At 53.6% G+C, this 22124-nt stretch overlaps 2 protein-coding genes across 4 annotated transcripts in view; one reads left to right on the top strand and one right to left on the bottom strand.

Moving 5' to 3' along the window:
- Window positions 1–14563, bottom strand: part of GALNS (galactosamine (N-acetyl)-6-sulfatase) — a 30187-nt gene extending 15624 nt beyond the window's left edge. The window contains exons 1-5 of one of the 2 annotated variants that reach the window (XM_036345945.1): window positions 14321–14563; window positions 6001–6124; window positions 5199–5273; window positions 4362–4464; window positions 1145–1288 (exon numbers count right to left, since the gene is read on the bottom strand). In XM_036345945.1, coding sequence (XP_036201838.1) covers window positions 1145–1288; window positions 4362–4464; window positions 5199–5273; window positions 6001–6124; window positions 14321–14437 — 563 coding nt within the window. In that variant the 5' untranslated portion in view covers window positions 14438–14563. The remainder of the gene's footprint in view (window positions 1–1144; window positions 1289–4361; window positions 4465–5198; window positions 5274–6000; window positions 6125–14320) is intronic. The other variant, XM_036345944.1, reaches the window with a different exon arrangement.
- Window positions 14526–18697, top strand: TRAPPC2L (trafficking protein particle complex 2 like). 2 transcript variants are annotated; one of them, XM_036345947.1, is made up of 5 exons: window positions 14526–14643; window positions 15965–16114; window positions 17276–17363; window positions 17494–17573; window positions 18512–18697. In XM_036345947.1, the coding sequence occupies exons 2-5, from the start codon at window positions 15999–16001 to the stop codon at window positions 18555–18557; spliced, it is 330 nt and encodes a 109-aa protein (XP_036201840.1). In that variant the 5' UTR covers window positions 14526–14643; window positions 15965–15998; the 3' UTR covers window positions 18558–18697. The 2 variants fall into 2 exon arrangements, with proteins under 2 accessions (XP_036201840.1, XP_036201839.1); XM_036345946.1 differs by having other exon boundaries at window positions 14545–14643; window positions 15942–16114.
- The last annotated feature ends 3427 nt before the right edge of the window (window positions 18698–22124 follow it).

Raw genomic sequence — 22124 nt, 5'->3', positions numbered from 1 at the left:
AGAGGGGGCTCAGACTGGTGCCACGGTCACCGTTTAGGAGAAGGAGGGAAGCACTGTGTAAGGGCAGAGAGGACAGCGAACGAGACGAAGGCAAGGGGCAGGTCCTCGTTACTGAGGCTGGGTGACCACTAATGAGTGAGCTTTCTTCCTGAGGCGACAGACATCTTCGGAAACTGGTGATGGCTGCAAATGCTGTGAATGTACCAGAAAGCACTGAACTCCATATTTTACATAAACGGGTAACTGTTTCATGTGTGAATTCTCTTAATAAAGCTACTATTTAAAAAGGCAAGGAAGCCCCAGCCGGTTTGGCTAAGTGGATAGTGTCAGCCTGTGCACTGAAGGGTCCTGGGTTCATTCTGGTCAAGGGCACATGCCCCGGTTGTGGGCTCGATCCCCAGTGGGGGGTGTGCAGGAGGCAGCCGATCCATGATTCTCTCTCATCATTGATGTTTCTCTCTCTTTCCCTCTCCCTTCCTTTCTGAAATAAATTAAAAAAAAAACAAAAGGCAAGGAAGTGGCCCAGCTTCTTGGTCGACTGATATATAATGAGGATCAACCAAAAATTAATAATAAAAAAGGAAGAAAGAAAAATTAAGCCAAACAAAACTCAGGAAAGACCAGGGCCCCACCTGGCGTGACCACTCTGTAGGTGCCCCACTGCCAGGACGTGGACAGGACCAGGGCAATCCTAGGGCCACCTGCCCTTCAGATAGCGATTTGCTCTTGGCAGGTTCACAAGTAGGGTTCACCCCATCAGATCCTCTGTGATGATCCCCATTTCCTCAACATCTGGCGTGCAGCCGACATGCCAACTTGGCCTCTGGAGCGGGAACCCAGGACCTGCCACAGGGCTGTATGGACCTGGCGCCCGGATACCATGTGAACACACCTTGTTCTGGAGAGCATCTTTGGCTCTCATCATATTTTCTAAAAAGGTGAGAGGCCCCTAGGTGTGGCTCAAGCGGTAGCCCAGGCTGTGAGTCCTACACCGCTCTGGGCAGGACAACCAGCTGCCAAACAGTACCCAGCACACCGGGACCCCAGTGCAGGTGTTTCCAGAAACTCCGTCCAGCTCCTGGGCAGCCCCAGAGGGCAAGGGCTGGGCTGGGCATCTAAGGGAGAGAAGGGAAGGGACCATTACCTGCCAACCATCTCCCAGTCTCGGTACACAGGGATGTTGGGCCTGGCCCTGTTGTCATAAGGTCCAAAGTGACAGTTGGGGGATCCAAACCACTCATCAAATCCGTGCTTCAGGGGGTGGAAGCGAGGCCTGTGGCCCAGATGCCTGGAAACAGGGACCCAAGACACTTCAGAAAGTCCCACATGGGGCACCCCAAAGTTACAAGCAGCAACAGTCCATTACCTTCACAGAACATTTAATGAAAGAATGTCCCTCCAGCACCCAAAGTATGCTAAGCCCGGGCACAGAAAGACCTCACCCCCAAGGAGACTCAGGAATGCCTGTCCTCCCCCAGCGACACTGCCAGGCTATTGCTAAGAGCCACAGACTGGGACAGTGCCAGGACCAGCTAGTGCTGCTCACCAACTCAGTGCTTTGGCCAGAAATGGGGATGGGTATGACTAGAAGAGAACATAGCAATTGGCCTGCAGGTGACAACTGTCAAGCTGTTCGGAATCCCAGGTGCTCTGCTTGGAGCAGAGTGGGTGCCACACGGTGGGTGTCAGGCAAAGCTGAGAGCCTCTTGCCAGGCTGTGCCCTGCTTCCCTGTCCCCAAATGCCCCTTCCCCTTGGGGGCACTTAACTGGGTCCTCTTGCCAATGGGAGGGGCTGACATGCTCCCATCTGAACCAGTTCCAGTGGCCCCTGAGCACGGCCCCACGTGTTCCTTGGAATTCAGGGCTAATAGAGGCAGTTCTGGGTTCTGGCCCCTGGGGAGCAGGCCCACTCCACCCTGGAAAGTGGATGGGTTTCCTAGATTTTCTTGGCAGGCAGCCTCTCGCAGCGACGTGTCTTTGGAAAGCTGTGTCCCTGGAGTGGAGGGTCCTGTTCCTCTGCTGCACTCGGGCAGGCCCCATCCTGACTGCTCAGAGGCCACTCGAACTCCAAGTTACTGTGAGCTCATTGCACCACCCCATCACTCGGTCAGAGGACACGATGTGTGGCAGCGAGGGAGGCCTGGGCGGATGCAGGCCAGAACGGAGCCAGCCACACCTGAGCAGCGGTAATGCACATCTTGGGGCCTCCGTTCCCCACTGCTGGTTGTAAAATGCTCTGCCTCCAGACAGCTGCCTGGCACCCACCCTGGGCCTCTCCAGCCTCTCTGCCAGCTGCGTGTCACTTCTGCTGCGACGTCTGTGCTTTGTGCTTCCTGTTGTGACCCATGTCTTCTCTGGGCTGCTGCTACATGGCCTGTCATTTCTCAATACCTCACTCCAGCACTGGCCGTGTGTGACTCTCTGTGTACCCACACCCATTAGCTCAAATGGCCTTTGCTTAAGAGAATCACCAGCCAACGTCCTCCTCATGTTGAGATGTCAATTTAAAGTGCTTATTCCAAAACAGCAGCGGGGCCAGCCCTGCCCAAAGGTGAGCTGGATCAGCATCATATCGCAGCCCCATCTCACAGGAGTCCAGGTTCCTTGGTTGGACTGGGGGAATCCAAGTCTGTGGTGCTGGGGCCCTGAGGCAGGACGTGAGAGCAGCCACAACCATGCCAACCAACATCTCCCTACTACAGTCTTGTGACAGGACCCCCACCGGGTCGAGGAGAGGCCGAGCCCTCTACCCCAGGACTCCCAGAGCCAGTACTTACTCTGCCATAGCCACCTGACCCTGGCTCATCCGCTAGCACTGTGTCCACCTCCTCAAGTTCCGCCAGAGTTGCTTCTCTGGGCCCTATCGGACTCCTCCTTCTGCATTCATCTTTCTCCTCACGGAGATACACTCCCATTCCAGTCTGGCTGCCCCGAGGCAATGGCTATGAATGGGAGGCCGCTGGACCCAAGGCAGAGTTGCCAGGCTGAGTACAGAGTCCTGGTCATTGGGGGCTCTTACTTCCGCCAGCGCAGCCCTGGCATGGCTCTGGCAGGCCTCACAGCCGGCCTCTGCTAACCTCCCTGGGCCTCCGGGCAATGCTTTGCACCTTGCAGGCAACAGGGCTCCCTTAGCCCAATGCACCCCCACCGGCTCTATTCTGCAGCCACTACCTCCTCTGAGCTCATCTGTCTGGCAGGCAGCTCCCAACTTGTTTCAGGAGGGAGAAAGCATTCATTAGGCAGCCTCCAGATCACCAGGATTTTCTGACAATTACTCTCCCAGTTTCTGCGGTTTGCCCATCCCTGTGACAGTCAACATGCAAAGATCAGCAGTTCCAAAGGGGCACTGACAAGGCACTCATCCTTGAGAAAGCACTGATGGTGAGTACCAGAGGGGTTAGGGCACAGGGTCCACAGTGTGTTAGAGAGAAAATTAGGGATGGAGAATCATGGAAAGCTTCCTGTAGGAAGTGGGTTTGCTGTTCTCCAAAGGCCCCAACACCCAGAAAAGGAAAGAGGATGCCTGACCTTTACACCAACCCACTTAGGCATCCTCAGGGGGTAAGAGACAGAAATCGTTTAACATGCTTAAAACAGTATAAACAGCATACGTAGTAATGTGAGCTTCTACAATCATGATCATTTGATCTCAAAGACTCCACACTGCATGACTACATGACTATTCTCTACCTCACGGTTGCTGCTGCTTTTTTTTTTTTTTTTTTTTTTTGCTTTTCAATGTTTCTTATTCTAGGGTGTTTTTAAAAAGTATTATAAAATATTTCTGAACAACATAGGAACACCTCTGTAACCACCAATTTTGACATGGCTTCTGTGTATCCTTAGTTATAAGACTTCTGTTCAGCTAGACTTCAGGCGGTTCTCGGTAATGGCTGTTCTGTAGTCTAGTTTTAATTTGACATGGTTGTCCGAGGAGGCAAGTACAGCGTTTACCTACTCTGCCATCTTGACCACTAATTGCTTCTTCATTTCACCACCAGACAGAGCCCTTGTGCTTGCTGACAACGTGTGCTATCCATGACAGCACTGCATGTGCAATAATGTGGCTCCTTTGGTGACACTGCGGCACCAGGCAGCACCAGGAGAGGAACAGGGAGAAGGGGCAGGTGGCTGGCATGTGCAATATGCCAGGAGAACGATGGGCTCACAGCCAACACCCCAGCCTAGAGACGGGAAGTCCCAGCAGCACAGCCATCCCAGCTTTTGAAAGAATGCGTCAGACATCTACACGGACCTGGAAGTCAAAGACTCTACTTTTCACCCAAGAAGGTTTCCCTTTTTGGAAATTGCAGCAGTGACCATGTGCGGATGTGCCCAGCCAGGTAGGTGTCAGGACTCACCACTTGCCCACGATCTTGCTGACGTAGCCGGCCCCCTTCAGCAGCTCGGGCAGGAGGAGCTCGGTGTCCGGGATGCCACCCACGACCTCCTGAGGCGTATATGCTGGAAGAGCACCACAGCGTGTGAACCACTCACACACACACACACAGAAGTGCTGCCGAAGACCATGGGTCTGAGAACCGGCCCTTCAGTGTCAACGGGAAAAGCCCTGGTGAGGAGCTGGCCCTGCTGCCCAGTACTTTCGGGGTCGTCCAAGCACTTCCCCAAAGTAAGCACAGTACTGGGTGGGGACGGACCTGCAGGGGGTTGGGACTATCAGGCAGAGCCCCAGGCCCTACCCCTGCTGCTGGTTTGCCCAGGGGTCTCCAGAACATGTCATCTGATACCACGAGGGCCCCACGCACACCAGGCTCCCCTGTGCTTTCCATACTATGTTTCTCCAAGGGCTGTTCTCTGCTGACCTCACAGTGCCTGCTCCCTCCGGCAGTGCTCCTTGAGGGGGTGGGGTGGGGCGTGCACAACTCACCAGACTGTGCCCTGGGACAGAACGCGGCAGGGAAGGAGCAGTGAGCAGTGACCGGAGCTCTGCCCCGAATCCCTGAGGCATTAACCTCACCTTCCTTTCTACTTGCCTAAAATGCATTGTTTTTTGTGGAAGTGCTACAATCTGTTTTAAAATGGCATGTTGTAATCCAAACAAAGCCCCTGACCTTGGGTAATGAGTGTTATCCTGGAGAAGGAAGGTCATATGTGAGAATGGGTGACACATGCCCCTCCCTTGCCCCCTCTGGTCCTCGGCCTCCCGGACCTTTGGCGCAGCCCAAATGCACACGCACCGTTCCTGGCCTGCCCGTTGGTGGTGTAGAAGCCATTGCGGATGGGCAGACGTCCAGTGAGCAGGGCCGCCCTGGCTGCGTGGAGGCAAAAAAACAGAAACACGATGAGAATGCTCATGCGTCAGGCCTGTGGCCAGCTCTGCAGAGCGTCTAAGTCCCCACCAGCCTCCAGAGCTGGGTGGACAGACCACCCCTGTACTGACGGGCTCAGAGGCCGGTCCCGGGGAGTTCTGGCCAGGCCCTGCAGCCCAGTGTTGTCCAGCCTGCAATCACTCTGGCCGGCTCCCAGGACACTGAGATGCGGGGTCCCAATGGCCCCTCGTGTGCTCCCCACCCAGCATTACTTTCCTTCGTAAGGTCAGCGTCCACGTGGAAGCCCCTCAGCAGCAGTGATTCTCCCGGACAGGAGGAATAGGCTGCCCCACCCCTGCACCCCGCCCCGTCCCCAGGAGGAGAACCACTTCCCAGCCAAGCACTTCTGAACAAGCCTCAGCACTCAGCACCGCCACATGCAGCGACTTTGGCCTCACCGACCCTTAGAGGGGACAAGCCCTCAGTGGCCTATGGCCCCTTGCCCCACACAACAAGGAGCCTGGGACCCAAAGTGCCAGGAAGCCAACAGAAAGGCCCACACGCCTGCCAGACCCCTTCGCCCTCAAGGAAATGTGGTGAAGCCACCACCTTTGTCAGGGCAGCCTGCTCCTCATGCCAGACCCCTCCCCAACTGGCCCCATGCTGCGCTGTGCCCACTCTCCCCTGCTGTGCCCACTTCCCCTGTGCCCGTGGGCCCGCCCTGACTTACATGGTGAGCACAGGGGGTTGGCCGTGTAGAAGTTTGGGAAAAGCATGCCCTCAGCGGCCATCCGGTCCAAATTCGGGGTCTCTCTGGAAGGCTCTCCATATACTCCCAGGTCACCCCACCCCATCTGCAGGAAAAAGCATGGAGAGGTGGACTGAACCTCCTCCTATCTTTGGGGCCCATGCCACAGAGCTCCCTCACAACCCAACGCCTGGTATGGCACAGGGAGCATGAGCAGCAGCTGAGCTTTGGGGCTCACCTCCGCCCGAGTCTCCAACATAGAGGAGAAGCCCTCGTAAGTGTGTGTGCAGACTGTGACTGAACAAGTGGAAGACTCCCCACAGAGGTGAATGGAGTGCGGCCATGTGACCCAGCTGCTCCACCAAAACCACATGCACGTGCATAGCAGCGTGGTCATGGTGGCCCAAAGGGAATACCCCAGATCCATCAAGTGAGCAATGAATAAACACAACATGGTCTATCTGTCCGGCACTGTGTTAATAGCGGCTCCCAAATCTATGTCCACCCAGAACCTGTGAATGTAACCTCATTTGGAAGCGCAGATGTAATGAGCTAAGATGAGGTCATACTGGGCCCTAAGTCCAATGACTGGTGTCCGTCGAGGAGGAGGAGACACAGACACACAGGAGAGACAATGGAGGTAGACACTGGGCAATGCATTTACAAGCTGGGGAGAGGCAGCAAGGATCTTCCCGTGGAATCTCAGGAGAAACCAGCTCTGCCAATACCTTGATTTCAGACTCTGGCCTCCAGAGCTGGGAAAGAAAAGACTTCTGTTGTTTTAAGGCACCAAATGTGTAGGAATTTGTTATGCTCCAGGAAAAGTAATACACACACTATGGACGACTACTACAGCCTGGACGAACTGTGACGAGGTCCCTCCAAGCTGGGTCTCCTCAGATGCCCCCTCAGTATGAGCCCCGGGTGTCACTTTCACAGTGGCTACCTGCTCTCTTCCCCTAGACAAAGGGCAGGAGGTGGAAAGAGCTGCAGCTGTGGAACAGGGCCCAGGGGCCGGGGCTGCTCCAGCCTCCAGCTGCACGCTGCAGGCCTTCCCTCATGGAGTGACACATTACTCCCTCCAGGTAAGGTATCTGAGCACCAAACCTGGAGTGAAATGACCATCTGACCTAGTGATTCCACTCCTGGGTGTCCCCGAAACAGAGCTGAAAACATATGTCTACACGAGAATGTACAGACGACGTCCACAGCAGTGCTGCTATTCCTAGTTTCCAAAGGGTATAGACAGCCAAGTGCCAGCTGATGATGCATGAACACCTGTGTCCACCCAAACCCTGGAATACTACTCAGCCACAAAAAGGAGTGAAGCACTAACACATGCTACCACATGGGTGAACCTCATGCACAAAATTCATGCATGGGGCTTGGCCCTCGCAGCCACGGTGGCTTGCTTCAGCCCTCGCAGCCGCAGCAGCTGCCTTGGCCCTCGCAGCCTGGTTTTGTCCGGAAGGTCGTCCGGCTGTCCAGTCTAATTAGCATATTACGCTTTTATTATTATAGATGCTCAGAGAAAGCAAATCTACAGAGGCAGAAAGCAGACTCATAGTTGCCAGGAGCCAAGGGAGGAGAATAGGCAGTGACTGCCAGTGGGGACGGGACCTTTTTGGGGTGATGAGAAGGATTTGAAGTTGACTGTGACGATGACTGCACAATGCTGCGACTATCCTAGAAATCACTGAATTGAACACTTTAACTGGGTGCGTTGTATGTGCTGTGAACTATGTCTCAGCAGAGCAGTTAGAAAGGTGCAGGCACCTGTGTTCTGCTGAGGCCTGGTAAGACCCAGTGGTTCCCCGTTTCTCCAGGGGCCCCTGGTGAGTCAGCCAATAAGAAACCTCAGGCCTGTATGAAAAGACAAGGGTCTGAACTTAGAGGAAAGTGCTCGCCTAAGACTAGACACAGCAGTGTGCTGACCTGACCTGGAAAATTTGGAAGCCACGGGATTGACTCTGCAGACATTTTGGAGAGTTGGGCCAGGTGATCTCATGAAGAGATTTGGCAACTCAGGGTCATACACGGATGGCTGTCCACGCAGATCTGCCAGGACGGTCCAGTTAGGTCTGTTGTCTGACTGTAATTATTAATGCGCCTTCTCTGCATTGTAGGTTATACAGCCACCCTTCCCATAAGGGTGAGCCCAGGGGTGACACTGCCTCAGGTGAGATCCGGCCTCCACGCTTCTCCCAGGCACTGCCTTCTCCCGTTGCTCCCAGCTCCTAGCTTTAGGCTGGCTGTGAATATGGGGGTCTGAGAGCCCACTCAGGGTCTTTGCCTTTGACTGACCTGCTATCTGCTCTCAAAGGCCCTTATGGCTTTAGGGTTCTAGTTTTGGCACTTCTAGCTTTGCATTTCTTTGGAGATGATTTATTTTGAAGTCATTGAAATGGCTTTTCCATTTGGTAACAATAGGAGCTGAAATGAAATATGTGCCGGAAGAGAGGTACAGCCAACAGAAGAAAAGAAGGTGGGGTGCTCTTGGGTGGAGAAGGGACAACGTGCCTGAGTTCACCAACCCCGCAGAAATTTGCATGCCCAGGTCACTGCCTACGGGCCCAGGTTGGGGCTGTGGGAGCAGGAAAGCACCTCAGTAGCATCGGCTGACTTAGCAGGAGCCCCAGTGCAGGCTGAGAGGGCACAGCTTGCTTGAGGCCTGGCCTGGAGAAGGCTCTCAGGCTGCATGCTTGAGGCTCCTTCCTACCCCCAACCCCACACCACCCCAAGTGTGGATTTGTCCACTTAGGCACAAGTGGGCTGCTGTCCCTCTGGGCAGAGCAAGACCTGGGTTGGAGGAACAAGAGAGGCAGAGGGGCTGGTCACATGGCATCTTTTGCCTGGCACCCACCAAAGTTCCAGGAGGAAGGCAGGTACTCAATATGTGACATTTACATAAACAATGTAGGTTCAGGGAGACTTCTTACTGGGGAATGATGGGATCTTCCCCAAATCTCAGGTTCCAGATGCCAGGCAAGGGCCAACCTGCTTACAGGCAGGCCTTTCTGAGGCCAGCAGTCACTGGCCCACTGTTTTAACTTGTCTGCTCAACACCATTCTATTATTACTTGTTAACTAGCTTCCTTCGCTACAAAAATAGTAATATTAACATCCACCTTGCAGTTATTAAGGAATAAATGAAATCATCTCACAAGCAGTATTTAGTATCTTCTACATGACCATCCATGTTCACAGGGAACAAAAGTCACAGGACTTACAGTTTGCTTCCTGCTCTGAACCCTTCTTTCACTTAGAATCTCTAGACTTTGGAGCAATGAAAGAATCAGTCACTGCTGGCTACAAGGGATTGTTGTACAGACACAATGCATTGAAGGACTGGCTTCCCAGGGTCCACTGACTGGCTCCAGAGGCAATCAATCAATGTGTCTCCCTCACATTGAGGTTGGGGACACCTGCTTGATGGGCCCACCATGGTCACATTGAGGCTGGCCTCCGTGCAGCTTGACTTTAAACTTCCTCGGTAGTCAGAGTGGTCCTTCTTAGACTGTTTTGCAAATAAGGGACCGAGACACCAAGAGTGTGAGGCCCTCGGGAGCAGGAGTGGTCTTGGCCCAGTTGGGCTGGAATGTCCCAGGAGGGAGTTCTGTCCCCGCTGACCCTGGCCTCATCAGCCTTGGAGAACAGAGCTGAGTCAGGTCCAGTGAAGAAACTGTTCTCAACGTCTTCTAAACTCATTCAATACATGTCTACCAGGACTGTCCTGGGTCTGAGGACACACCCAGGATAAGGAGGCAGATGCTATCCCTACCCTTACCAGGTGTGTTATGCAAAGCGCTGAGGTCCCTGAAAACCTCAGTGTATTGTTTGTGGATCCCAAAGAAATAACCTGGAGGACTGGCTGTAAGAGACATGAGTTTATTAGGACTTATGTGTACACTGGTGGCAGCCGACCAGTGAAATTTACTGCTGCACCGGCTGCCACCGATCAAGTTGAATCACTAAGTCCTACCCGGCCTGCGGATGCACTAGCAGTGGTTCTCAACCTTCCTAATGCCGCGACCCTTTAAGACAGTTCCTCATGTTGTGGTGACCCCCAACCATAAAATTATTTTCGTTGCTACTTCATTCAGTAGCAAACTGTAATTTTGCTACTGTTATGAATCGTAATGTAAATATCTGATATGCAGGATGTATTTTCATTGTTTTTAACCCGAAGGTTGAGAACCGCTGGTGGCCAGCCAGTGCTATTGTTTCACTGTCACCCAAGACTTTCCCAGCACAAGGTTTTATAGATTACTGAAAACAGAAAAACATGCCCTAGCGGGTTTCTCAGTAGTTAGACCATCAGCCTGCGGACCGAAAGGTCACAGGTTTGATTCCTGGCCAAGGCCTCAATCCCTGGCCTGGGTCAGGGCGTGTGTGGGAGGCAATCAATCAATGTGTCTCTCTCACATTGAGGTTTCTTCTCCCCCCTGCCCCCCCTCTTCCACTCTCTCTAAAAATCAATGGAAAAAATATCCTTGAGCCAGGATTTAAAAAAAGGAAAACAGAAAAACAGCATGCAGGGGGAGGTGGCGGGAGGAGAGGTACTGTGTGAGATCAAAACACTAGCTGTTTTCTTGACTGAGGAGCTGGCTAGGCTCCCAAGGTCTCATAGTGCACTTACTGGTGGCCTTCACTATATTTCCCACAGGGTGGGAGGGGAGTTGGAGCACGGGAAGGGGCCCATGTTCCCATTTACTATATAAGGTGCCACCCTAGATGAAAGGGTCTGCCTGCCCTCTCCATCCTGCTCCCTGACTGGCTCTGGGGTGGGAGTGAGTGTGTGTGTGTGGGGGGAGTGTTTGGCCAGAGGCCTCAGCTACATAGGCCAGCAGACCCCTCCCAGCCAGCGAGCCTGGCTCAGAGGTACGAACTGAGTCTTCACGGTAGTGCGCCCTCTCACTGGGCCTGCTGACCATAAAGGCCAGCGAGGGCACGAAGCAAGGGGCTTCTGGATCCCGCTGCCTGAAGTTAAGGCTGCCCCAGGCTGTACAGTCAGGAGAGTTGGGTTTCCTATTTTGCATAAGTCGCTTTCCATGCATTTTCTGTTATTTCCCACCAAAAAGTCCTGACTTGTCCACATTTGCTGACCAGGGCAAAAGTCTTCCAGACTTCTTTGGTTTCAGCTGCCAGAGAAGCCCAAAGCCACAAGAAGGAAACGGCACCAGAGAGGCCCAGCCCTGGGGCTCCTGGCCACTGTTCCGGTTCCTGCTATCCCACCCCGGGGCACCCAACAGGGAGGCTCCCCACCTCAGCTCCTCTGGAGTAAAAATACTCCCAGTGCTGGTCATGCTCCACCACTCAGAACCTCCAGGGCCTAAACGACACTCCCAGCAGAAATGCACAGGAGCCGCCTGTGTAAGTTTGCACTTTCTAATAGCCTCATTAAAAAGGCAAAAAGAAAGATGAATGAGGGCTAACTTACTCTATTTAACTCAGTACAGGCATTCCTCATTTTACCTGCACGTTCTTCATTGTGCTTCGTAGGTGTTTTGTTTTTTAAAAAACTGAAGGCATGACTCGCTACCAGCAAAAATGTCACGACTCACTTTATTGTGATACTTGCTTTATTGCGATACTTGCTCTATTGCAGGGGTCTGAAACCAGACCTGCAAAATCTCCGAAGTATGCATGTATATCCAAAATGTTATCACTTGGACAAACCTCCAATAATCTGGAGGGCACAGGACTTGCTTCACGCACCCACTGCCACGCTGGAGAGAAGGGGAAGGGGCAGAAACCTCGCAGACACAGCACTCAGCTGGAGTCTCACCATTCAAAAGGGACCGCTTGACAGGGACTCCAGCTTTGAGAAGACGGATATTGAATCAAAAAGCAAGCATTTCCAAGACTAACGTGTTGTTCATTAGGAAGCAGTTCCCTACTGGCCATTAGGATGGATCAGCTGAAGGGCTGCAGAATCTGCTATAGAAGCAGTCATCATCTGAAGAGTTTATGAGACTAAAAATAAGCATGTCCAGTGTTATCTCTGGGTGGTGGAATTATGGGTGGGTTTCTATGATCTTTTCAGGTTAATCTGAATGCTGTTAATTTTTCATAATAAAAAAAATCATTATTATAATAAAAAATTACTAAGATTTGTTGTTGTTAATCCTCACCTGAGGATATTTTTTTCCATTGATTTTTAGAGAGAGTAGAAGGGAGGAAGGAAGAGGGAGAGAGAGGGACAGGAAGGGAGCAGGGGTGGGCAAACTTTTTGATTCGAGGGCCACAATGGGTTCTTAAACTGGACCGGAGGGCCGGAACAAAAGCATGGATGGAGTGTTTGTGTGAACTAATATAAATTCAAAGTAAACATCATTACATAAAAGGGTACGGTCTTTTTTTGTTGTTTATTTTATTCATTTCAAACAGGCCGGATCCGGCCCGCGGGCCGTAGTTTGCCCACGGCTGGGAAGGGAAAGAGAGGAAAAGCAGGGAACCATCAATGTAAGAGAGACACATTGATTGGTTGTCTCTTGCATGCGCCCGGACTGGGGATTAAACCTACACTGCAATCCAGATACCTGCCCTTGATTGGAAATTGATCCTGTGACCCTTCAGTGTGATAATGGGGGGAGGGGGGGAGGGGGAATCCTCTAACCACTGAGAACACCGGCCAGGACTAAGTGAGATTTTTTTTAAAAAACATCCTTTTTCTTGTACTGAGTCTTCAAAATCTGAGTATATTTTACACACTCGGCACGTCTCCATCCAGACCAGCCAGGGCTGTCCAACAGCCATGTGAGGCTCCTGGCCTTCGTTCAAAGGCTCCAGTGAGCGTCTTTGCTGGCCTTTTGGGGAACTCTGAGCTGTATTTACTCACAACACTTCTGACACTGACTGTGGGGGATTTCCACACCAGCCACTTCTCCAATTTTCTGGGCACCAACTAGGAGTCCAACAATTCAGTTCCGCTCTGACGCTATCTACCTGGAGCTTGCCTCAGACCCCACAGGTCAAGGGCTCAATCCCACATGACTGACCCCCTTCGGCCGGCCACAAGTTCTGGGCCTCCTGAACTTCTGACCAACCTGCTATGAGTTGGGAGTACAGACCTGCTCAAGTTCCACAATTTGCTAGAACAGCTCACAGAACTCAGCAAAGTGCTATATTTACTATTACACGTTTGTTATAAAGAAGAGGTGCCTGGGCTGAGGTATGGGGAAGGCGCAAGAAGCTCCCCACTCTCTCCCGCTCCTCCACGTGTTCCTGTTGTTTAGGGTTTTTCCCAAAGGAGGTTTTGTTACCCAATTGATTGAATCACTGACCTCTGGCGATGGAACTCATTCTCCAGCCACTCACTCTTCCCTCCCTGGAGGTCAGGGCTGTGCTGAAGGCTTCAATCACACCTCTAATCACACCTTGGCCTTCTGAGGACCTCATCATGAAGCTACCCAGGGCCCCGGCCATCTAACTCATTACCACACCAGACACCACTCTCACTCCAAGCGCTTTAGGAGCTGTATGCTAGGACACTGTCTGATCATACTACAGGGCCTGACATCGCAGCCTGCCCTCTGCCCTGCCTCAGTCCTCACATCACCGTGAGGAGAGCTGGATGGAGAGGACACAAGTAACTTCTCCAAGCTCAGGGGAGTAGGACCTCCAGCCCAGGTTTGTCTGCATCCCTACTTTACCAGAATTCCTATTTCACTCCCGGTCTGGAAACGTGCACAGGGGCAGGGTTGCAAAGGGACAAGTGAACCACTCTGCACCCATGCAGGAATCCTGCTACCTTGCTACCCTCCAAAGGGCTGGTCCACAAACACCTGACAGGGGACATTATTCCACTTCAGCTAAAGACCTGACCTGTGCCTAGAATTCTCATCAGGGCCAGAGATACCTGCCCAAGTGGACAGGGGCAGCTCTGGGGCAGGGCAGGTGCAAAGAATCGACTTTCTAAACAGGAAGAGCCTCAGTCTTGGTCAGCTTGTCACTCCCTTCCCTGCCCCTGGACGCACGGGGTGGGAGGGCAGGGTTGAGCAGGGGCTGCTACGAGACTGGTTCTCACCTGGCGGGGCGGCAGCTGATCCGGGCTGCCCTTCCACCCTTCCACCCTTCCAGAGCGGAACGGGCAAGAAAGGGAACAAATAACGCGGAGGGATCTTCTCCCAGGCAGGACATCACTCCCTCGCTTCAGCGTCACTCGCCCGCCAGGCTGCAGTCCGCGGGGCCAGGCGCTACCCCTACACCGGCTGACCGCCCTCACGGCCGTTTCTCCCACGGGACTCCCCCACCCGCCGCCCCGTGCGCAGCGTTCTCCCGGAGCCCAGCCCGCACTCACATCGTCCATGAGCAGGAGTAGGATGTTGGGTGGCTGCGGGGTACCACTGGCCCCCAGCACCGCTACACTTATCACCTGCAGCAGCCGCCACCGCATCGCCGCAGCAACCGCCGCCATGGCAACCGTGCCGGGCGCTGCAGGATCCGTGCCAGCGGCGGGAACAGGGCGGGCAGCTTTTCCGGCAGGGCGACGGGGCGGGGCCAGGCCGGCTGAGTGACAGAAGGGGCGGGGCCCGGGCAGCCGCGTGACCGGCTGGGGGTCACGTGACGTGGCCGACCGGGCCTCCCAAGATGGCGGTGTGCGTGGCGGTGATCGCCAAAGAGGTGCGTACGCGGGCGGCGGGTGGCCCCGCAGCGCTCCGGCGCTCGCCGGTACCCCCGCCCAGGTCCCGCCCTCGCTGCCCGCCTTCCCCCTTCCCTGCTCGGAGGGCCCCGGAGGGCTCAGCCGGTGGACTTCGCGGGGCGGACGGCGTCGGGGCGGTTCCGGGGAGGCGCCGCCTACATCCGCGTCTGCAGCTGCGCAAGCGTCATCCCCGGGCGCCCACTAGCCGGGCCCTCCTTTCCCGCTGGGGCCCGGCCCCCGCCCCCCCTCCCCGCCGGTACCCCCTTCCCGCCCCGAGACAGCCCCCACTTCTCCATCCTGTCCACCGCACACGCCGGCGCCCACTCAGACGAGAGACACCGCACAGCAGTCACAGCGCTGCTTTAAAACAAACCAGATGGCGCCACGCTCCCGCCTGAAGCCTCTCCGTTCCTTCTCCTGCTACTCTCGGAATAACCCGGTCGCCTCCTCCCTCCCCATACGTGACGCCCTCCACCCCAGAGCGTCGGGATTACTGGCAGCCCCGCGACGGGCTCTGCTCTGCCCTCTCACCGCCGGCTTTGCGCCTGGACGCCTCTCCCCCGCCCCCCTTTCCCCACCTTGCACCCCCTTCGCTGGCCGCTGCAGGTCTAACTTCCTGAGAAAGCTGTGTCTGAGTCCCGACTCTGCGCTGGGAGCTGTCCACGTGCTCCTGTTACAGGGCCCTTCTGTGTCCCCTGTGAGACCGGGCGTAGGAGGCGTTCCTGCCTCGGAGCTCCGGGCGCTGGCTTCCTTCTTAGCTACAGCGCGTTATTTATTTGTTGGTGGATTTGGGGACTCCTCCGCCAAATGTCAGCCCCTTCAGAGCAGGGACGGTGTAGTGTTCGCTGTATCTGGGCAGCGCCAGGCAAGGGAATTGTGACATGAGGGAGCCCCCAGGAAGATGCTGTGAACTCCGATGGATATGAAGAGATGGAGGGAGGTTTGAACCAAGCCTGGAAGAGTTCAGTGAGAGGGCAGGCCAGTGCCTCTGCTACGGTGAAGAGATTGCAAGAGGTGGTGTGTCAGAAAGCAGCCAGTAGTAGGGGGCCCGGAGGAGAGCGCGTGCTGGGGCTGGGGCTGGGCCGGAGCCCCCAGAGGAGGTAAATGACCCACCACAGTCTGGAAAATTAACCGACGGGTTCTAGAGAATGAGAGTGTGTTCGTGTGGCCAGTTGGCACTTGGCTGGTCCTCCACCCGAAGTGCTCTGGCCTCGTTTTCATCATCGGTGCGCACAGAGTGGATTCGCATCACTTCAGTTGCCCTCATCCTCTCTTGCAGAATTACCCTCTTTACATCCGCAGTGTCCCCACGGAGAATGAGCTGAAGTTCCACTACATGGTGCACACGTCCCTGGACGTGGTGGATGAGAAGATCTCTGCAATGGGGAAGGCCCTGGTGGACCAGAGGGAGCTTTACCTGGGCCTGCTGTACCCCACAGAGGACTACAAGGTGTATCCTTCGCAGCGAGCATGCGCCTGTCAGCGGGCTCCTCCCCACGGGGCTGGAATCCAGGGATTCCGCCTGAAGTTGTGTGATGTCCTGTAGGATCAGATAACCTTGAAAGGCATTTTGTACCATCACTTGAAAAGAAAAAAGGTGAGGGCTTTTAGCCCAGGGGGAATTAGGGCCGCTTGAGGCTAATTGAGACTTTGCCCTTTTTTCCTTTAATTAGGAGGATGATGTGGGAAAAGCCAGGCTTGAATTACCTAGAGCAGTGGTTCTCAACCTTGGCTGCACATTAGAATCACCTAAGAATCTTTTTAAAATCCTGATTTCTGGGCCTCATCCTCTGGAAATTCTGTTTTTTTGTTACTAATGTTGTGGCCTCACCCCATAACAAAGAAACAGAATTTCCGGAGGACGAGGCCCAGAAATCAGGATTTTAAAAAGATTCCCAGGTGATTCTCATGTGCACCCAAGGTTGAGAACCACTGACCTAGAGAATTGTGACTTTGCCAGGTTTATAGAAGAGCTGGGGAGCTCCTACTTTATGCCTGCAAGGGTTTCGTTCTCAGCGGGGGCCCCCATTTCTGAGCAAGGAATGATCCGTTCACTCATTTCATTGTCAGGTGCTGCCCCACAAGTCACTGTAAAATCTTGACCACTCCCTTGGGGCAGATGGCTTGAAACCCACGGAGTTCAAAGATGTTCCCACAAGCAGTAATGTAGCTTGCCCACAGCGATGCTTGCCCGGAGCCCGTGTTCTATGAGATGAAGTGGCCTTTAGAGGTATAGACACTGCAGGCAGGATTTGTCCTTTGTGAAATCTCTAGTTTATCAGTTAACACTACCAAGCTAAGCATTGATTCATAAAGGGCAGGGCCTGGGCAGGACAGCCTTGGAGTTTGAATCAGGGTGGGGTTTAGCTGCCTGCCCTTTGCTTCTCTAGTAAATGCCAGAAGCTGCCCCAAGGAGGTGTCCAGTCACACCCAGCAAGACAGGCCCAGCCTGGGGCATTTCCTGTGATGCAAGGTTTGCCATGCTTCTCCAAAGTGGCTTTGGAGCCAAGGGCGTGCACAGATGGCCTTCTGCTTTCACACTCTCAAGTGAGGCTGTTTCATGTTGTCACAGAGTCCCTGTGTTGACAGCTTGTTCCCTAACCAGCTGTGCAGATATGGCTACGTGACCAATTCCAAGGTGAAGTTTGTTATGGTGGTGGATTCTTCCAACACAGCACTTCGTGATAATGAAATTCGCAGTGTAAGTGCAGGGGGCCTGTAGGCTGTGCCTGGGGCTGTTTGTTTTCCCTTTGTTTAAAAATGTTGAGAGGCAAAAAATACGGCAGTAACCCTGTGTACATGTGAGTTAAAACTGTTGGTTCTTATTGCAGATGTTCCGGAAGCTGCACAATTCCTACACTGATGTGATGTGTAACCCCTTCTATAACCCAGGGGACCGCATTCAGTCCAGGTGGGCCTACTATCATGTTTGCTACCTTCATTTGTAGGCCCTGCCTTGTTAAAAGGCAATGATGTTGGAAGTGAGGGAGGGAAGGTCTTTTTAAGCAATGGACACTGTTCTCCTAAGGCAGCAATTCTGAAGCAGCAGAACTCTATTTTTTCAAGCAAACTCTCACCCATATTGCCAACATATAAAACAGATGGGACTTGGGGGACAGAGCTCACCTATTTGGTTTCCCATGTGCACCCATTAGGTACTGGGGCACCATCGCAGAACCCATTGAGGGCTCAGGCATATGGAGAGGAGCCTTCTGGGAAAACATCCTCCTGTTAATGCCTAATTTTGTCTTTGATATTGAACTGGAATGGTGAGGAAATGGGATCGCAGCTATCCTCAAATAGCTTCAAATAGTCTTAATTTTGGGATGTCATGACGTTGCTTCGGAAAGAAGCATTCACACACTCCAAGCCTGCTCCTGGGAATTCCGTACATTTCTAGACACGCTTCCCAAGGGGCTTCTTGCAGCCCATAGGTGTGAGGACACTACAGTGACCTGAGCCAGGCCCTTCCTCTGGTGCCTGTGATACTGTGTTTGGGTCATCTTGGGCCCCAGCGGGGAGAAGCCAGTGCTGTTACGTAGAACCTGTGTCTCCTCGGCTGTTCGGGGCACTGCAGCCCTGCACGCCCACACTGCAGCTCCTCCACCCTGTCTGGGAATCCAGCGGGCAGGACCTCGGGAAACCTGGAGGGAAGTGGGAGGCAGGAACTTAGATTCTCGTTGCCAAGTATGGCAGGACACACGTCCTGGTCTCTCAGCTAAGTTCACTCATCTGGACGTTAAAGACTGACTTCCAGAGAGGCGTGGGGTTCAGGCAGTGCCACAGAGCCTGCCTCTGGGCAGGGGTGGAGGGCCAGGTCTCTTCTCAATTGCACGTTTCTCTTTGCAGGGCCTTCGATAGCATGGTGACATCTATGATGATACAGGTCTGCTGAGTGAGAAGATTGCTGCCTGTTGATTGAAGAGAAGTGTTTTGTACATAACTGTGTTGTGTAGATGTGTATTTATTATCATTTACCCCACATGGGTGCAAGGCCAGGTGCGGTGCATGTCAACTAAAGGTTTTGTGACATCAGATTTGGTGTTTTCCTTCTGCCGACGGTTTAACTAGCGAGAGTTTAATGCAGGACTTTTCAGGGATGGGGCAGACAGAGGTCAGGGACAAGATAGCAGGGAGCCGTTGTCCCCACAGGCACGAAGGGACAGTGGGAGCTGGTTGGTAGGAGCTCACAGAGCTTGGAGCCCTGGAGAGGCTTTGGCCCTGGGGCAGCCTCGCTGTCCCGTCAGCTGCTCTTGTGGCGCCCTCCAGTGGCTGACCAGGTGGGGTGCTGTGTAAGGCCTCTGTGGCCGGATTTAGAACTTCCTCCACAGGGAGAAGTTCTCTTTCTGGTCTCGCATCAGCCTGATGTCTGGACTTGGCCCAACTCTGGGAGGCAGCTGTTACGAGATCTAGGCCACTTCGTGTAACTGCAGGGTCTCACCTGTGGCTGTTGCTTTCTGAGCGTGAAGGAGCCTCTTCCATCTGTTAGTGCACAGTGCTTCTAGTGGCTTGAGGGCTGGACGGGGTTAGGCTCTGAGTCCCCTGCTGCGCCTCAGGCTCGAGGGCAAACTGCTTGCGGGGGTGGGGGTGGGGTAGGGGGGAGGGAGAGGGGAGGGCTTACATTTGAGGAGGAGCTGATGTAATTAGATGTCTACATTCTGTGTCCCCAGAGGCTTGCTCAGCAAAGTCCAGAGGACAGTCCTAATAGTTGACTGTGGCTGACGTGTCAGCCCTTCTGGGGTCAGGCACCCAGGTTCTTTGCCCTTTTGTGTCCTGTGAAGTAGGCGAGGCGACAGGGACCTGCTGAGTCTGAGCCCCGCCCGCACAGTCTGCTCCAAGTTGTATTCAGCGCACACAGCTGTTGGCTAGCTTCCTTGAGTCAGCGCCCCAAGACAGACGTTGAGTCCTTCCCTCCCGCCCTCAGTCACTGGGGAGAGGGTCTCTGACCAGGAGGAAGGTGGCTCAGATCCCTGGGGGAATGGGCTGCACATTGGTGAGCTTAGGGCTGGAACTGGGAGATGAACTTTTCTACGCACCCTTTTGGATTTCCTTCCTTTCTAACAAGCACAGGATTACTTTTTTTTTAATAATATATTTTATTGGTTTTTTACAGAGAGGAAGGGAGAGGGATAGAGAGTTAGAAACATCGATTAGAGAGAAACATCGATCAGCTGCCTCCTGCACACCTCCTACTGGGGATGTGCCCGCAACCAAGGTACATGCCCTTAACTGGAATCGAACCTGGGACCCTTCAGTCCGCAGACTGACGCTCTATCCACTGAGCCAAATCGGTTAGGGCCAGGATTACTTTTTAAGTTACAGAAATAAAAACAACAACAGCTAGGAATGTGTGTTAAAAACATGTCCCAGTCCCCCTCTCCTGCCTCACTGCTGGTGGAAGTGGGAAACCTAGAGTAGGGCTGAGAAGTACCAGGCAGGTGTTGGTTGCAATGCCAGTGGACCGTTGGCCCCCTCACAGGATTTCTTCCCTGCAGTCCGTGGTTGAGGTTTTGATAGTGATCTCTTCTGCCTGAGCAGTGGCTCTGATAGGGATTGCAAGTTGCCGACCCAGTATCTATTCTTCCTTGCTTCCTTACTCACATTCCCAGTGTTATTGAGGACCATTGACTAGACAAAAGATATTTCCTACCTTTCATAGCACGCAAGGATAGGTAGTTTTTATGGTATGTAAGTGAATGATGTTGGGAGAGACTTTCAGAAAAGATACTTTAAAGGGGGTTCACATGACAGATGGAGTCCTTTGTCATCTTCTCCCTTCTTCCTGCCTAAAACTTGAATGTGATGGCTGGAGCTCATCCCCTAAGGACAGGGAGCAAAAAGCTAGCAGGAGCCCGGGTCTTTGCTGACATACCAGCTCTGAGCTACTTGCATTCAGCAATTTTTTATGTAAAGAAGAAAAGAAAAGAAACCCTTGTTGAGGCCATTGCTATTTGGGTTTTCCTGTATTTACAGCCAACGGACTCGTAAATGCTTTCTACATTAGGGAGTTTTCACACACATTGTTAGGTTGCATCCCCATTTTAAGTGTGAGGAAACCAAGGTCGGAAGTAATGTGCTAGTCTTTGTTCTGCCAGCAGAACTGTCAGATGGCAGTTTCACAGTTATCTTTTTGCATCTTTATACAGGAGGTGGCCTGTTGAGAGCCACCTGCCTGGCTTTCCTCTGCCACCCCAGGGCTGAGCCTCTCGGTTGCAGGTCCTAGTCAGCCCTTGGCTGTTGTTCCAGATGATTTCTTCAGCTGAAGTTCACTGCCAGCAGTCAGTCTCCCCTTGGGCATCAGTACCTCTCCCTTTCCGTCCTTCTGGCCCAGACCAGACAGGGGCAAGGGGAACCGTGTGTCTGGGCTTTGTCCAGGCATAGCCACTCCAGTCTGCTCAGTGACTCACTGCTCAGAGCCCATGGCAGCCACGTCCAGGAGTGCTTTCCATCCTTCTTCCACCTTAGCCTGCTCAGGCCTGCAGTCCACAGGAAAGGAGGGACTTCTGGGCTCACTCTGTCCTCGAAGTGGCCACACAGAAAGGATCAAGAAAATGCATCTAAAGAGGAACTGCTTGGGGTAGAAGACTGTCAGCAGGACCTTAACAGAAAAGCCAACACGCATGATGACTGTATCAAGACCAATGCAGACTCCCCCTGCTGGGGCCTAAGGTGCTGAGCTGGCAGGAGCTGGTGTCATCTGCCAGGTGCTACATAATCTGCAGCTCAGGAACCACACCTGGTGGCATGCCTCACCTGCGGCCCCACTGCTCATGGTCCTGACCACGCTCAGAAATTCCTCGACCAAGCCTGGCTCTGCCCCGAGCTGCTGGGTGACCTTGGCACGGTTCCTGACACTCAGACCTTCCACCCACCTTTTCACTGGAGGGGGAAGGGACTTCAAACAATAGAAATGTACTCTCACAGTTCTGGAGGCCAGAGTCAAGTCAAGGTGTCAGCAGAGTGGGTCCTTCTGGCCATTCTGAGGGAGGATCCGTTCGAGGCTCCTCTCCAGCTTCTCGTGGCTGCCAGTGATCCTTGGGGCTTCCTGGGTTTCTTTGCTGGAAGCTCACAGGTGGTGTGCACAGGCCCCAGAGCCCACCAGACCCTCGTGGCATCCAGGCACGGCGCCTCCCAAGGCATCAGACCCTAATCTTGTTCACCACTTTCTCAAGATCCCCACTTAGTTCTAAACTGTCCGGACACATCTGTGGCCACTTGATGTGTCCCGGTTGAGCCCACATCTCTCCCTTCATGAGGTGAGATCCAGTTTGGGAGGGGTGCCTCCCCAGTGCCACATGCAAGACAAACCCTTTGGGGTCTGGGGTGCCTCTACCCCTTTCCTGCTGCCCAGAAGGTGTGCCAAGAGATGCTGGGAGACGGAGAAGGGTCAGGTTGGGCAGTGTGTCAACCTCTCTGTGTGTCAGCCTCCCTCTGCCTGCATTCCTGGCACCTCAGGGGTTAA

The sequence above is a fragment of the Myotis myotis genome, unplaced genomic scaffold, assembly GCF_014108235.1.
Source record: "Myotis myotis isolate mMyoMyo1 unplaced genomic scaffold, mMyoMyo1.p scaffold_m19_p_19, whole genome shotgun sequence".
NCBI classification, from domain to species: domain Eukaryota; kingdom Metazoa; phylum Chordata; class Mammalia; order Chiroptera; family Vespertilionidae; genus Myotis; species Myotis myotis.
The sequence above is the reverse complement of the archived record's forward strand: the minus strand, read 5'-3'. Positions and strand labels throughout refer to the sequence as shown.